Genomic DNA, 16,580 nt, shown 5'->3' with positions numbered 1-16,580 from the left:
ATGTCGGTTGTCAAGCGGCTTGGGGGCTTAAAAAGTATTCCAACTTACGATTACGAAACTTTGCTATGTATACCAACAGAAAAATGCTTTTTGTGCATTACAGAGGGGTTCCGACCTTTAAACTGGTCATTTGTATAAAGCCACCTACTCTAGAATCTAATTGTAAGAACAGTAAGTGAGTATTAGCGTAAGTAAGTGGCACAAATAAATTCGGTTTTACATAGTCATTATGAATATAATTTAATGACATGAAGAATTGACTACTAACCAGTTAAGCATAAATTATGGGTTGATATTTTTTCGATACTTTTTTGTCAATGCATAATACGCGTCCCATTATCCGGAAGACAAGATTTTACCTTGAAAGTTTGTATTATACAAAGACAAATACAGTATTTAGATCGAACAGCATTTTACGAAACTTTAATCCAAGAGTTTTTAACATTTGTAATCCTATTAAATTCATGTCACCCATTTTTCTTCTCAGAGATTGCTGGATTCTTTACAAAGAGATCCTGATACTGTAAAGCAAAGACTTGCTGAAACAACAAGAAAAATTTCTCTTCTTCGTGTTAATGAAAAAACTCTTATCAGGCATCATAAGGGTAAGAGCCAATCTGCTAGAAATTGAGTTACAAAAATTTTTCAAACTCATATTCTTTGGGTATGGACATTTTTATATGATTAATTTTGTTTGACTTTCACTCTGAATATGGCTCTGCATCATCGTTCACTGCTAATTCATTTTTAGAAAAACTCGAATCTTTCTGGTTGAGTATTGGCTACTCAAGTTAATAATCCCTGGGTTAGATGGTGGGATTTGATCCCGAGACTGCCAACGTGAAATTTTAACATAAGTTCAATGCTAAGTTCAATGCTTTAATCACTAGGGCTAGGCCATCACTGCCACAAAACTTGCATTCATACCTGTACAAATATGACCAATTTGGTGTGCGAATTGTGGGTTTTAAATTTCATTTTATTTGTTTCGATCTGCTTATTGATCATTTATTCCCACTTGTTTCCCAGTTGATGATAATTTTGGTATGCTATGCCGGTACAACAATAACATATCAATTTTTCTCCATATTTCTAAACTTTAAATATACGCTGATATGGATGAAGATGTAAGCCGGGTTTTTTTGTGAATAAATTTTTTTTGTCTGTTATTTTTTTAAGCTCTCGAATCAAGTGAAGAACAACTTCATATTGAAAATAACAGGCTTCGAAATGAAATTTTATTGATGGAAAAGGCCGTTTCAGAAAGACTTGGTTATTTGGAAAGATATAAAGATATGGCTGCATATAAGATCGGTATGTTGTTCCTAACTATTTGATGTTATTAAACTCAAAATGCTATTCTCAGTGCCATGTTCAACCTGAGCAAACAAATGTAACAATTTGACTTCAAAATTCTAAAAAATAGTCATTATAGTCGAGCCATAATTGACAGTATAATTCAGCAAAATTTGATGGACCAAACATTGAAATCGTGTGGAAGCCAACACTCGCTTTAGAAATAAAATTTTTTAACCAATTGTCCAATTGTTTCTATTTCAGCTGCATTGCAAAAGAACATGGATAGCTGTGTACCTGAGATTGAACTTGAAAATATAAATCGCAAGTATGATGAACTCACTGCAAAATATAGAGATCTGTTGCAAAAAGAGAATCAGTTCGTGGCTAAGAATACAAAAGTAGAGACTTTGCAGGTGATATTGAATTGCAATGACAGTTATTCATTAGGCATATTAGCTATAAGCATGAGTCGAATGAAATAGTATCATACAAATTGAAAATTAATTGTAGTTGGTACTTGGTATCCCAATTTCTCAGTTTTCGTAATGAAATAGGATAATTTCATTTGAAAAATTATCATATCGGAAAATTTTAGTCTTGCTTGACAGCTGGCACATTGTGCGTAACTACCTGGCTCATCCATCCTGAGTAAGGTGGGAGTATGAGTTTGAACCCAACACAGTTAAGTTGAACTCTTTGCCCAAATTGGAGTCTGATTCCCTCAGTCCTGATTAGATACATAAGGTTTGAATAATACTGTCGTTTTTATTCAGGCTGAAATCAAAATACTAAATGAAGAGATTGAATCTTTGAGGAAGGAACTTTCAATAGAAAAAGAGAAGCGACATACTCTTGGTGAAGCATTACAAAGAGCCGAAGGTTTATCATCTCAAACAGGATCGACGCGAGGCTCAAAATCAATGACTAAAGACGCGATTAATTATGAAATATCTGCAGTGATGAAAAAGGTATGGAGTAAAAATTGTTTGCGGAATTTATTGGGTGAATGCTTTTTTATCATTTCAATATGGTGATTATAATATGAATTTCTTTTATTTCCTGGAGGCTCTCCTTTTATATAGCATGATATTTTTTAGTTCAGTTTTTCAGTATCACATACTTCACAGAATTGGACGTAAAAATAATATATTGACATATTGGTACATATTGACCCAAAAAACAGAACATATTCTGGAGAATATATATAACATAACTTTTTTGCAAAGCATCTTAGATAACTGAAACTTTCTGGTACAATTATATTCAAACTGAAGTTCAACTATTAAATGAATTTTTTTTATTTTAAGTACTTTAGTGGTAATTTAATTTTAGGGGAAATTTAAAGGTTTTGTTATTCTGTGGTTACCCTGATAAACTATTGAGATACAATAAATTGGTTTGATATTTATAATTTCACATAAAAGTAAATTCTTATTTCTTTAGGTTACTGTACTTGAAATGAAGGAATTAAATGAAAGACAAAGAGCAGAACACTCAACACGAATGTATAGTCAAATCAAATCTACAGTCGATGCTTTGGAAAATAGAAATATGGAATTGGAACATAAATTTTCTGAGGTCTGATCCTTTAGAGTTTACTAACCACATTCTACAGACATAATTTTACTTCAACTTGATTGAAAAAGAATGATTTTGAAATCTGGTTTATTATCTTCATTTTTATAGCAGAGTTGCCCTGACTTTCATAATAATTGGTTATCCTCAATTGTGGTTTCCTATGTGCTTCTGAGGTGAAATATATTTCTTATAAATATTTGTGTTTATTGGTATAAATTATTGTTTTATTGAACGCAAGCTTAACATGAACAGTTCAAATGTAACTACAAATAGCAAAAATAAAGCCATGTTGCCTCTGCTATATCAACATACTGAATGACCTCTGCACCTGGAGATCAGCATGCTAGTATTTATACCCATGAAGCAATGCTTCAGTAGTTTCACCCATGAGGCCTATGCAATCATGCTGTATTTTCATTGGTCAGTTAAAAATTGGGAAAAAGGATCAGACCACAGCTATCCTGGTAGATAATTACCAACTAAATAAGATTTCGGTTGAAACTATTAAATTTCCTGCTATTTTTCAATCTCGATTTTATAAAAAACAAGTTTAAAATCCTGATATCAAATTCTGTATTTAATGCAGCTTACAAAAATGAATTTGACAAGTCAGAAAACCGAAAGAGAATTACGTGATGAACTTGCTGCTGCTGTACCATTGTCTGTCAGTGAAGCCGATAGAAAGAAAATTTCTAAATTAGAGGAAGAGTCTGCTAAAACAAGGGTAAGTTGTGCCTAAATTTTAGCAATATGAGGGATATATAGATGTTAGATAGTGCCAAAGTCTGTCTCATTTGATAAAAAGTAGAATTATGAGATTTACTGAATGGTAGTTATTGAAACAAAAAATCGCTTTTAACTTTAGGATGAGACTTTAGTAGTCAATGATAGAAATATCATTTAGAAATTTATTCCCAATTTTTGTTTTCAAAGCTAATCTGTTGTTCTACCCAAATTTTTATGATCTGAAATAGGCTTGCACGTAATCGACCAAAATCAATTTTGGCAAAAACACTCACATGACACCTGTAATTGTGATAGTTTAACTAACATTGGCACTTTCCAATTTCTCTGGTCATACAAGTATGGAATCAAGATGACACGTGTTGCAAGCATTGCGGTACATTTAAATTATTCGAATAAGCTGATACTTTGCGAACAAGATGAAACGGTCAAATAGCTATACCAATCAGAAACAACAAAATGAAACCGACAAATTGGCAATCGGATAAGCAACATTAAAATCGTAATGGGAAATTCCCATGCAACAGCTTATGCAAAGTTCGCCGCGATTATGCGTTTGTTAAAAGAGTCTCTGTAACCAACAGTGTGCTAGCGAGCATTTGTATTCAGGAACTATTATCACAGACAGAGTATATGAATTGTGATTATATTTTATACTACCTATAGGTACGAATGTCACAATTACAAGACATGGCTGACATCGCACAAAATCAATTAAAAACCCTTCAATCTCAACAACATGGCAGAGAAAGAGAAATGAGATCATTGAGAGAACAAGTTAGAGAATTTCAGATTCAAAGTGATGATAAATCATTGATTGGTAAGACTTTCAAGTCAAGTAACTTTATGTAATTTGAATGTTGATGGGAGAATGGATGTTCACCACAGCCCCCCAAGGGGCATTTATTTCCTTGTTTATATCCGTAACAATGACACCAAGTCGAAGAAGACGTAACAATGGCAATTTGTGAAGTTGCTCAGATGCTTCTTTTTCTCAACGGATATTCAAGCATGGTTGTAAACATTGTCCCGTTTTCGCTGTTTTGCATGTTATTTATCAGTTTTAAGTTGTGTTAACAAAAATTAGTTGTAAATCAAATAATTTGATTGTCCTTTGAGGAGCTTAAGTTTAGTTGCAATATTCAAAAATTAGCTCCCAAAAAGATGCGATAGACTAGGCTAAAATGAACTATCAGTATCTGTAAGCGGTGCGTGATGATTTTGAACATGTAAACCAGTTTGTAAGATTCTACTCTTCAAAACACTCTCAAAATAAGTATTACAAATCTTCTTATAGTGAAGTATAAGGAGAATTTTTCTGGGGTTGATGGTCGGGGAAACGTCCGTCAGAATGTAATATTAATCCTATGTCTCTGTTTCAGGAAAGCTTCACAGACAAATAGTCAATCTCCAATCTGTTGAAGCAGATCAAAAACTCAAAATTGAAAAAATCACAATACAAGTTAGAAAACTTGAAGCACATGTACTGAGACAAGAAAAGTTGATTGGTAAATTTTTTGGTTATTTACTCATGAAATGTAATTATTTCGTATAGATCAACCAATAATGCAGTCACAGGCGCAGTGTAATGATTTCCATCGAATAATGGTTATTAGTAGGTGTTCGGAAACTCATTATTGATATTAGAGCCAAAGGTATAATTTCAAATTTGTCAAATCGAAAATTAGTATTTTTTGGTGTAAGGAGTAATAATTTCAGACTTCCATGATGATAATCGAAGTCATAGTTCTAACAGAAACTGAAAGAATCCAGTTAACTATGCATTCTTAGAAGACTATTAAAGAAGACTTGCATATGCCAAAGTTCCTGTTCTGTCTCTCAAATTGTTTGGGACTGGAGTCGAAACTCTCTTTAACCAAGATTCTGTAGCCAGAGTAATTCCTTAAAGAGTTTGGAGACTTTTGTAAATTCTCTTCATCTTCATAGTATATTATTCACAGAACACTATATTAATCTTTCACTCGATGAAACCTTTACTATTTTTTTAAGTTGTGAGGTTCCAATCAAATTAGTATTGCAAACTTTAGATTTCTGATTAAATCCCGATCAACCTATGTTCAGTATCTCATTCTGGTTATACCAAAATGTTGCCCACACAATGTCCAATTACTGTGAATTAATATAATTGTGTTACCATAGCCTCCTAGGATTGGAACGGATTATCAAAGATTCTGGTCAGTCCAAAAATAGTAGTAGTTCATACATATCGTTAGACATCAGTGGCTGCTTGTACATGGCATTGTTCGGCAACGAAATCCTTGAATAATTCTTAAATTCAGAAAAATTGAAGATAATTTAAATACATTCCTATTCGAATGTTTTTACAGATGAAAAAGAATTGATGGTTTATCATGTCCGTACTGAAACGACAACTAGGAATCGTCAGTTGAAGAAAACAATACAAAGCTTACGTCAACAATTTAGTGGGGCTTTACCTCTACATCAGCAGGAGAAATTCTCACAATCTATGATAAGGTGAACAACTTTACAACAAATGCCACAACTTATACTGATAGAATATATCAGGTTATTGCCTGCAACTCGTGTTTTTATATATACATACTCTTATATAGGTATTATGAGGCAGCAGTTTCTTATCTATGGTCTTGCTTGGAGCAACCATGTTTGAACCGGCGTAATAACTTATCTTGTTAATATTTTTTGTATTTTACCATCATTTTGAAATCACTTAACAGCATGAATCTAAAGTTTCGATAATATTATTTGTTCTTTTATAACGATCAAATTTTTGTACTAGACTGCAAGAAGACAAAGCCAGAATACAAGATGAATTGAAGAGAGTTAGAAAAGAGAGAGAAGGACTAGAAGACAAACTCGCTGAAGCGGAAATAAAGGAAGAAGGATTATTGGAATTGAAGAAAACAATCAAGGTAAAATCAAAATTCAATATTTTTCTGTTATATGTTTCGAATGATTTTGTTCTGCCAAATTATTGCATCATTTGTATGGAATTTGTGATGCCAGAGATTAGTTTTGACAAAATTCACTTTTTAATAAATTTGCTGGCCTACTATTTTTGAATTTTATTTTCTATGTTACTCCAGGAAGTATTTTTAAATTACTTAAAATAAAAGCCTAACAAAAATTGGATCGCAATTAGATAGGTCCTTTTTTTTTCTCTGCAAAATCTTCACTTTTTATGGCCTAATTACTTGATTTGAATAATTAAAATAAAGCCTTTTGAAAGAATTTTGTATCAACAATTATTTGGGTAAGAATGTGCTTAATGCCAATCTCAATTATGGAGATAGAAATCTTACATGTACATTTCAATTTTCGAGTTGATTTTTGTTCCATTTCGTACAAATGTCTAGATTTGCAAAGCACTGTTAAATAATTAATTAGTTCACTTTTTCTCAGGATGGCAGAGGTGCACAAAAGCTGGAAGAATGGTGCAAAAGAATGGATGCATTGAGATTGCAAGATCTGAAATTACAGAGACAGGTTATTGTTTGTTTAATACTCTCATATTGGCGTAACATTAAATGGATTAGAAAGTACGTAACTGTTTTACTGAGTAATCTCTTAAGATATGAAACACAAAAAAGATAACCTGTTAAATTTGAATAAATTACCATTCAGGTTGTGAGACAAAATGAAGAAATAAAATATCTTGAGAAAACAGCAGCTCAACATGAGAAGACAATAGCGGCACGAGAAGAAGATATTGTTGAAATGTTGAGGGTGATCTTGTTTTTATTTTCCTATGCTCCAATTTTTGTTACTGCTTTGTTTATATGTATACTGAATATAATAATATATATGTATCAAAAAAACTTAATAAATGCTTGTATAATGAATATAGCTATTTGTATCAGAATTACACATTTTAAATTTATTTGATGAATTAGCTTTAATTTGGTTTAGTTGCTTATTTTAGATTTGGTATTGAAGTGTTTCTCAATATTATAGAATGAAAACTTGGCGGCATCTATTTTGCCTGCTGATGGCAAATAAGCATAGTTTCCTCACTTTTCAGGGAAATAAATTTCATATAAACACGATTCTGTTGTATTTGTCATTTAATTCTGTGTCCATAAAAGCACTACATGACATTAAAAAGATGAATACTTTGTACATTATGCATTTATACCTGACCTAGAATCAAGAAAAACAGCAGTTGGAATGGGAACAGAGGGAAACACAACTAGAAAGAATGCTGGATGATTTTGACATGAAACGTAGAGAAGTGTCGAAAAAGGCCAAACGGTAGGGACTATTACAAAATGCATTATTAATTTGAAATATATATTTCCTTTTGTCCCTGATTGCATATTTTTGAAATACAATTTGAATATAATAATCATGAAATTTAATTTGAAGGAGAAGCTCACAGACAAATTAGTCTGTTTATTTAGAATAATCCCATATATTTTACTTGGTCTGATTTCTTGTACATCTTCTCAGATTTTAACAAGATTCCAAATTTATCATTAGGAAAAGCTGGTGAAACTGCCTCTTTGATAAATAATAACAACCAGTATGAACTTAGTTTTGTAGACTGATAACTCGCTGGTAACTGATTTTAACTTAACCTGATACCACCAAATTGTGAAAACTAACATTCCTCTATATTTGTATCATCATAGACTTGAAGATATTCCATCTTTGATACCTGACCCTACCTTACCACTTGATATCCAGCTGACAAGAGCATTAAAAACAGTTTCGGAACAGACGACTAGGCAAAAAGATTTAATCAGTCAACTCAAGGTTTGTATTGTGTATTATAATGTGTAACTAATACTGGCTAGAGCAGTTGATCTCAAACTATGTCACAAGAAAATTTTGAATATGTTGGAAAGTAGTTTTTTAAGTGCAGTGTGTGATAGTTTTGAGTGCGCTACGAGCTATCAATCAATTTCCAAAAAAATTCTTTTATGTCTGATCAAGTTGAGAACTTACATACATTGATAAACAAGTGGCCGTGACTGCCCAGTGGTTAAAGCGTTAGATGTAGCCCCGAACCGGAAAGAGCCTGATCCCTCTATTATAAATTAGCTCTTTGCATAACAATGCAAAGAACTAGAACTTAACTTGAACTAGACCTAATGTAATTTTAATAAAGTGAATTTTTTTCCTTCGTGTTGATTTGTAAATGCAGAGTTTGTTTGAAAAGTTTGGGTATCTCTTGGCTAGATAATACTCATTACTGCTGTTGATATTTCGTTTTGTAATCTATCTTGTGGTATTTTGAGTAAAAGGATATTGTTTCAAATTATTCTTTCTTCTGTTTCAGTTTCATGAAAATGATAATGACAGACTGAAAAACCGGGTACAAGTTCTGGAAGGAGATTTATTTACAAGAGATAGAATGATAAATGATCTTCGAATGAGAATTCCTGAAGGAACTACGGCCAATGATGTCAGGATTATAAAATCTGAAATCGGTCTGGTAAGAATCCCAATATTTTGTGTTGTATTTCAGTTTTTGACTACAAATGGTGGGTAGTTTGTTACTCGACTATCTTAATAGATGCTTTGAAAGATTATGGTTCTAAATTGAGAGGCGAGTATGTTTATTTTATTAAATTTATTCAATTATCGCTTTTTTCGCTATATCACACCGATCAGAGAATTCAACTCAACTCTAAGTATAAGAATTGTGAACATCCATATCTGCTACTACTTCCATATATTTTCGCATTCAACAAGTGATATATAGCACATTATTCTACGCTGTCTAGTGTGAAACTGGGAGGGTTATGGAATACGGTTGTGGGGCTTTGGGTCATGAAGATTCTTTCGTTATTCCCCCGTGCACTTATTCATCGTTCCTTTTAAAGCATCTTCACCTAGACTCAAATTCACTTTGCTTCTAGTTGTTGTTTAGCAATATCGCATGATTCCGTCACGCCACCCAGCCTGTCCGTATTATCTGAATCCCTGGATATATCTTTATAAAAAAATTAGGGGCTCCCGAAGTATGCGAACCAAGATGGCGGACATCGGAATGTAATATGTGTACTAGGTTAGGGTTAGGCCATCATTTTAGGTATAAATACTACGGGAGGCTCTTGGCTAGTCTTCAAACTGATAAAGGGACTAAAATAGGGAAAATTGAAAAAAAATTATCGCCTAACCCTAACCTGTTACCCTTGTTACGTTCCGATGTCCGCCATCTTGGTTGGCATACTTCGGGAGCACCAAAAATTATTTGTTTCAATAAAATTAGTATGTATATTGTCTGGCCGACTAGTAAGACATCATCTCTATCATTTAGGAGTCTGGTTTGTCTCAACAATTACATGTGGCCAAACAAACAATTGAAACTTTGAAGAAGAGATTGAAACAGAAAGAAGACAGCATTGAAAGGTATCATCATTTTAAAAAAAGATGAATTTGTTTATATAATATAAAATAAGAGAGAATTCTCAAATATATGTACAAGAAGGTCGAATGACTTTAACAGTCACTGCGATTTCTGAAAAATTTCACCTAAATGTTGAAAAATTTGTACCAAATGCCATATGAATAGGGAAATAAATGTTGGGCAATCAGACTATAATTTAAAAAAAAAAAATAGGAAATGGCCTACCAGCACCTTTAATCATCTTCAAGTACTGAAAATTGATCTCTTAGTTGTAGAGGAAAGGGATTTTCACACAACAACAATAACTTGGCAAAACGATACATTGGCCTACTTTGTGTCCAATAAGTGGCTATTAAACAGTCTTTTGAATATGAATCATGAATAGTATACATAATTTCTACAACAAAATGAATGTTTCGATTCATTCGTGTAACTATCTAATTTCGTAAAATTTTTGATCTGAAATTTGATCACTAGTTTATATTAAGCCGAAGCAAACCAGTCACATTCATCTCTATTTTAACCTGGCAGCTCTTCACCTATATTCGACTCCTGTATTCTTGTTTGGTGCAAAAGTGTGAAATGTACTGGAATAAAATTTATAGAATTTTTTTGTTGTTTTCTATCCTGTTTTTTACGTGCATCAAACTCCATCTATTTTGCTCTTACTTATTCATTTGCATTTTTTTGTCAGTTATAAAAAACTACTCGAAGAGTCGAGAACAGATCATGAATCAGCTGTAAAACAACATGAGAATCAATTGTCTTCAATGCAAAAAAGAATTCATTCAAAAGCTGATGAGGCTTTCGGAAGATTCCGTCAAGTTGCATTGGTAAATTAAATTGATAAACAAGCATAATCTTATACCGATTTTCCTTATTTTAGTTCTATTACGAGTTTGGGGATAGTCTGTGTTAGCCAACTGAATTTACCCCCTGCCCATAGGCTTCCGCCCCTTTACACAACTTATGTAAAGTAGGCAAACAAAATTAGTTACTTCCTTATTGGTACACATGCTTTTGGAGCGCCGACTGTTTTATTCATGTTATCATTTTTTTCTTGATATGGATGATATGGGATGCATTAATAGTTTGCATGGGATCACTTATACACTCCATGGCAATCACATCAACGTGCAATTAAGCTTTTAAAAATATTGGAAGTGTTGAAAATTTTGTTTCAAACACGACCGCAAGTACTATAATCTAGCACAGAATATTTGAACTGAGATTGATAATGGAATGGTTGTATCGCCATTCATATAGGAAAATGAAAAATGTATATACCATCTTAATGTAGTCAACAATCTCTTCCAATAGAAACAATTGTTTAAGTAACATTGACTATTCCCAGTCTAGATTATCCTGTTTTGTTTGAAATAGTGTTGCTGCGGCTCGAGTCATTAGCTTGACTTGAGTCCATTTATCAAACACTCAAAGTGACTCGAATTATCTAAATGAAGTGACTTAGACTCGTCATCAACTAACCGATAGTTAGACTCAACTCAGTGATTTACTCAGCTTCAAACTCAACTCGAGACTCTGAATCTCGGTTTATGGACCAAACTTATCATCAACTGACCGCTAGTTAGACTTAAGTCGATGATTTGAACTTGAACTGAACTTTGAACTTGACTGGAGGCTCTGATGATCATCCTTGACTCGCGACTCTAAGATTAAGGACGAAACCTCACTATTCAGACTCGTCATCAACTAACCACTAATTAGACATAAGCCAGTGATCAACTTGACTTTGGATTCAACTTATGACTTGGATGAGCCGTGACTTGGCTTGTGACTTTGAATTTAGGGACTTTTACCCAACACTGACTCAGACTTGTCATCAGCTAACCGATAATTTGACATAAGTCAGTGATCCACTTGACTTTGGATTCAACCTAAGACTTGGATGGCCTGTGACTTAGCTTGCGACTTTGGATTTAGGGACTAAGGGACCCAACAATGGTATGAAATTAAGTGTAAATTAACAGTAATAAAGCAATATTCCCTTTTTAGGATGCTGTCGCTAAAAAATCAAGCAAAGCTCCAACTTCGTCTCAACTTACTCGTTTGTCAGAATTGGAAGAACTTGTTCAAGAGCAAGATGTTGCTCTCACTGCTCTCATGGAAAGAGTAAAAGCTGCAAATGCTGATATCAGAAAACATAAAGAAACAATTGAGAGTGTGAGGAGACATGCTGAAAGAGAGAGAAGCAAGTCAGTGGATTACAGAAAAATTAAAAAAAGTTTTTATTTTGATTTTTTTTTAATTTGTTTGGTAAAAAATATCCTGTTTCAGTAGTATTTTGATTTATTTATCAGCTTTAAGTTTTTTCAAAATTATAATAAATACTTTTCTAAATCGCGTTATAAACTATAATAGTTCTAGTTCTTTCATTAACAAACAAAGATTGTATTATAAAAATTAAGTTTAGCGTTTCTTGCTGTTCAACAGTTTGGACTCCATTGTTTATATCTTAGCATTTTCATTACTTATTGTTCTCTTATTATCGATGGGCTCAATTCGCTTGTTACTAAATGTTCTGAGTATAACATGGTATTTCGATTAAGTTCAGCTATATTCGGTGAGAACCCAAGTTTGTTGTTTGTTCTTGTGTTTGGATTGAGATATGTTTATAGTTTATGAAGCCTTTTTTAATAATATTATTATAAATGGATGTTACAACAATGGATTGGTTGTGTATTTTTTTTTTCTACAATGCTTTAAAAATCAAAGTATTTTCAAATTCAAACTTCAAGTTAAATATTCATACTTGAATCCTCTATTTGTCACACTCTTTAGTTAATTGTGGTTTATTAAAACCTTGGTGTTAGTTTAAGTCAAGTTTTTACCGAAATTCTATTTGATTTCTGACAAATAAAGAACGGGAACAATTAGACTAATCTTAGTTTAATTCTATATTGTTTATGATTTCAGAATATTTGATGAACATGAGCATATTGTCAGAAAATTAAAAGATGAAATTTCAAGTAAAGAAAGAAGTATGGATGATTTGGAAAGAGTGAGTTTTATTTTATGCAATTTAGTTGGGGTTGATTGACAGTTTTTCTTCATTTACACCATGATTCAAATGGATTTAAAACAAATAAATAAATTATTGCATGGTTTACTTTTTCAAATTTCTGGATTTTGACAACTTTTTTCATTATTAAAAAGGATGCTGCAAGAATGAAATTGGAATTGCAACAAGAGAGAGAATCTAATACTCGAGCTCCATCTGTAACGATGAAGAATCTTGTCGTAAGGTTGAGATCACAACTTGAAGAAAAGGACGCCCAACAAAAGGTTTGTAATACTTGGTTCACATATTTTAGAAAAATCAAATATTCTGATAAACATTTGGTTTTATCACATTCGATGTAGTAGAATCTCACACATACAAACTCTTTGTAGAAACTCAGTCAAGCCATCACAGAACTACGAGCAGATCTTGTTCAACAAGCTCAAGAAAATGTTCGAGCTGCAAGCGAAGGTGTCAATACAAATGCTGCTATGCAAGCTCTTGTGCAGAAAAGAACTGAATCATATCGAGTAAGTGAATTAATGTTCTGATGCAATTGATATATTAGCACAATTTTACAATGACTAAGATTGGGTCAAGTTTTGTAAAATTTGAAAAAAAATATTTCAAACAGGACTGTGGAGTCTGGAAAATGATATGTTTGACTCAAGGAGTTGCCAAGGTCCTAATTTTACTATCGAAACTTAAAGTATTGAGTTTACTAAGCATTCTAAACAGTCTAAAAAAGAAGATTAGCAAATATCAAAGTTTTTGTTATCAAAATAGGATTCCGTTTTTGACATGTTTGACCTTAGTAAAATATTCTTAGAATTTATTCGCAATGGCACATTTGCAATTTTTACTTTTTTTCCTTTCCATTTATAACATTATCAAATGAGTAAACAGGTTGCTATGCCTAAATATATGGACATCGAAGATCAACTGTCTAATATGGTCACAACAATGTCAGCGATGTGCCAACAAAATGGTTAAGAGGACTAATTCAAATACCATATGAAATATCAAAAGAATTACCGTACCTATATGATGGTGTGCCTGTTATAACAGTAAAATATAAAAACAGTAAAACTTAGAGTAAAAGTATCTGTCTCCGTGAGATAAAAGCAATTGTCTCCTAGCGACTTCTTCCATCTTATAAGACTGAAAATTTGAAATTGATCAGAGTTGTATTCAAAGAGAAGAAGCCTTCATTTAATTATTTTTATCATTAGGATGAAGTTGATGAACTGAAAGACAAACTTGCTCTTGTACAACGTGGATTGAAACAAGAACGACAAAAACAAGAAAAATTAAAAACAGAGTTAAAACAAATACTTGATGAAATGGAAAAGAAAGACTTACAAATGAATAGGTTTATTTCAAACATATTTCTTTTTCAAACATAATTCCTGCTTTTGAACAGAAGGTATGGACCAGCGTTTCTCAAACTGTGTTCAGTGTTCTGCGAGTGTCTTCGGAGTGTTTCGCGAGACAGGGATTGAAATCTCAGTCGTACTTAACCGCCTCAGATTCGTAAATTGGTCTCCCAACTCCCGACAAACAGGCGGACAGGCCTCGTGTCAATTTGGGAAGCATGGCGTTTTAGTCAACTGTTCAATACCGTCTGCATAATTTTTTTATGGTCAAATTTGTAGCAAAATCTTTTTGGAAACTACCCTTCTCAATGGATTTTTGGCCCGAAACTGGAAGCCTCGAAAGATGTCGTGATAAGCCGGTTGTGCAACTTGATGCACAAAGTGAATCCAATTTTTTTTTATCAATTTTACCTTCCAATTTGTTGGTGTTCCGCGAGGCTAGAAAAAAAGCGTAGGTATTTTGGGGCAAAAAAAATTGAGAAACACTTGTATGGAATAATTATTTCAAAGTCCTTATGTACGCTTTCATCTTTGTTTAATTTTACTTTGAAAGGTTGAAAAACGATAAACAAAAATTAGATCAAGAAAATGAAAGATTGAGAGACAAAGTACGAAGACTCGCAAAAACGGATGATAGACCTGGTAGCGGAAACAAAATCAAATTCACTAATGAAGGGGCAACTTTTTCTGTTCCTAATAAAAGTAATCATGATAGTGATGAAGATGTTGACACAGAATCTTCTGATGACAAGGATGACGTCCAGGAGGAAATAATACAGGAAGATGTCATTGTACCTCAAGAAGCTGGAAAAACAAAGTAAGAAAATGATGTCCTAGCGTTATAGCACTAGGCTCAACTGAAATTGCCAATTATCTAAGTTTTAAAATACTATGACAACATAGGCAGATGAAGCCCCTTCTTGTGATTAACCATAGAAGCATGTAATCATTTCAAAGGCTGACATAAAATATCTAAAATCCAGAACAGCTACTGATAGAGATTAAAGTACTAAAATGGACACTTAATCATTGTTTGAGCTGTAGTAACAACATTGTTAGGCATGAACCTTCTTTCATAATTTATCATAGAAGTATGGTGTATAAATATATAAAAAATCTACAATTTGTGATTTCATACGGGACATAGTGTTAAAATAAGAGATAACAGAAATAGCTCTTCTCATTAGTCTCTCCCCTTTTAATTTTAGATCTTCCGGTAAGCCACCATCATCCAAACTACCAAAATCTACAGTTACCATCAAGTTTGGTAGTGGTTCTGGTATGGAAGAGAAAAATGATAAAATTCGACAACTTGAAGATGAAGTTAAAAAATTGAAAGCAAATTTGGAAAAAGCGCAAGCACCAAGCAAGGTATATTATTATATATTATATCAAATCATTCGTGGGAATTATTATTTTAAATACATAATACATTTTATCATAATTACTTTACCATAAAATAACTTTGATTATACGGATAATTGCGCATGAAGTGGTCCTGTAGAACTTCATGCTAAATTCTTGTTGTTCAATCTTCCTTCTTGTTCTCCAGTACTGAATGGATCAATCAATTTCAAATTTTCAATCCTTACGACACGAAAGAAGTCACTGAAAAGCTATAGCTTTAATTTCAAATTTTACCTGACCTTGTGGGACCCGATAATTCACCCAAAATTTTGGTGTTTTATTTTAATTGAAGGGCAACACATTTTATGCCACTGTGCTTGACTACCATCTATGCTGTGTTTTACTGGTCATCTTTTTGGCGAAATGTGTGATATGAGCCTCACAAGCCTTATCATACCGACATTCGGGGCCAATGTGCCACTTTCGTGTTTATGTATTCGAAATTGATATCTTGTTATTTATATGTTTTCAAGACAATTTTTCGAATAGGAATTTGAATAGGACCTAAATTCTAAATGCCCAAGCAGAGGTTCAATATTTTAAGGCCGGGTATATTAGTAAAGTATTAGGGCCCGACTGATATATCGGCCTTCACAAATTTCGAACTATCAGTATCGGCTAATTTTACCAATAGTTATCAGCCAATCACGTGACTGCCAAAGTGTCAAATTTACTAGCTCCAAATTCGAGACTTCCCTAAATGCAATTTAAAATTACTTGAGCAACAGTTTTATCTATATTAATGGATCATCATAATGCTGAAAATTACACAAAAAAACTCCAGAGTTATTACCAATGA

General features: G+C 32.9%; 2 protein-coding genes across 4 annotated transcripts in view; one reads left to right on the top strand and one right to left on the bottom strand.

Moving 5' to 3' along the window:
- The window catches only part of LOC120346273 (uncharacterized), a 198,745-nt gene that overhangs the window by 123,219 nt on the left and 58,946 nt on the right, over positions 1–16,580 (bottom strand). The gene's annotated exons all lie outside the window — the stretch shown is intronic.
- The window catches only part of LOC120345495 (centrosomal protein of 290 kDa-like), a 37,275-nt gene that overhangs the window by 12,349 nt on the left and 8,346 nt on the right, over positions 1–16,580 (top strand). For all 3 annotated transcript variants that reach the window (XM_078115030.1, XM_078115031.1, XM_078115029.1), the window contains exons 18-41: positions 488–605; positions 1,180–1,314; positions 1,561–1,712; positions 2,073–2,267; positions 2,743–2,877; positions 3,464–3,601; positions 4,288–4,441; positions 5,004–5,129; positions 5,970–6,117; positions 6,401–6,533; positions 7,024–7,107; positions 7,246–7,347; positions 7,766–7,872; positions 8,253–8,376; positions 8,903–9,058; positions 9,887–9,978; positions 10,671–10,809; positions 11,993–12,192; positions 12,914–12,998; positions 13,154–13,282; positions 13,391–13,528; positions 14,231–14,370; positions 14,928–15,191; positions 15,583–15,745. In XM_078115030.1, the coding sequence (XP_077971156.1) occupies positions 488–605; positions 1,180–1,314; positions 1,561–1,712; positions 2,073–2,267; positions 2,743–2,877; positions 3,464–3,601; positions 4,288–4,441; positions 5,004–5,129; positions 5,970–6,117; positions 6,401–6,533; positions 7,024–7,107; positions 7,246–7,347; positions 7,766–7,872; positions 8,253–8,376; positions 8,903–9,058; positions 9,887–9,978; positions 10,671–10,809; positions 11,993–12,192; positions 12,914–12,998; positions 13,154–13,282; positions 13,391–13,528; positions 14,231–14,370; positions 14,928–15,191; positions 15,583–15,745 (3,357 nt within the window). The remainder of the gene's footprint in view (positions 1–487; positions 606–1,179; positions 1,315–1,560; positions 1,713–2,072; positions 2,268–2,742; positions 2,878–3,463; positions 3,602–4,287; positions 4,442–5,003; positions 5,130–5,969; positions 6,118–6,400; positions 6,534–7,023; positions 7,108–7,245; positions 7,348–7,765; positions 7,873–8,252; positions 8,377–8,902; positions 9,059–9,886; positions 9,979–10,670; positions 10,810–11,992; positions 12,193–12,913; positions 12,999–13,153; positions 13,283–13,390; positions 13,529–14,230; positions 14,371–14,927; positions 15,192–15,582; positions 15,746–16,580) is intronic.

This window comes from Styela clava, chromosome 8 (genome assembly GCF_964204865.1).
Source record: "Styela clava chromosome 8, kaStyClav1.hap1.2, whole genome shotgun sequence".
In the NCBI taxonomy this organism is placed as follows: domain Eukaryota; kingdom Metazoa; phylum Chordata; class Ascidiacea; order Stolidobranchia; family Styelidae; genus Styela; species Styela clava.
The sequence above is the reverse complement of the archived record's forward strand: the minus strand, read 5'-3'. Positions and strand labels throughout refer to the sequence as shown.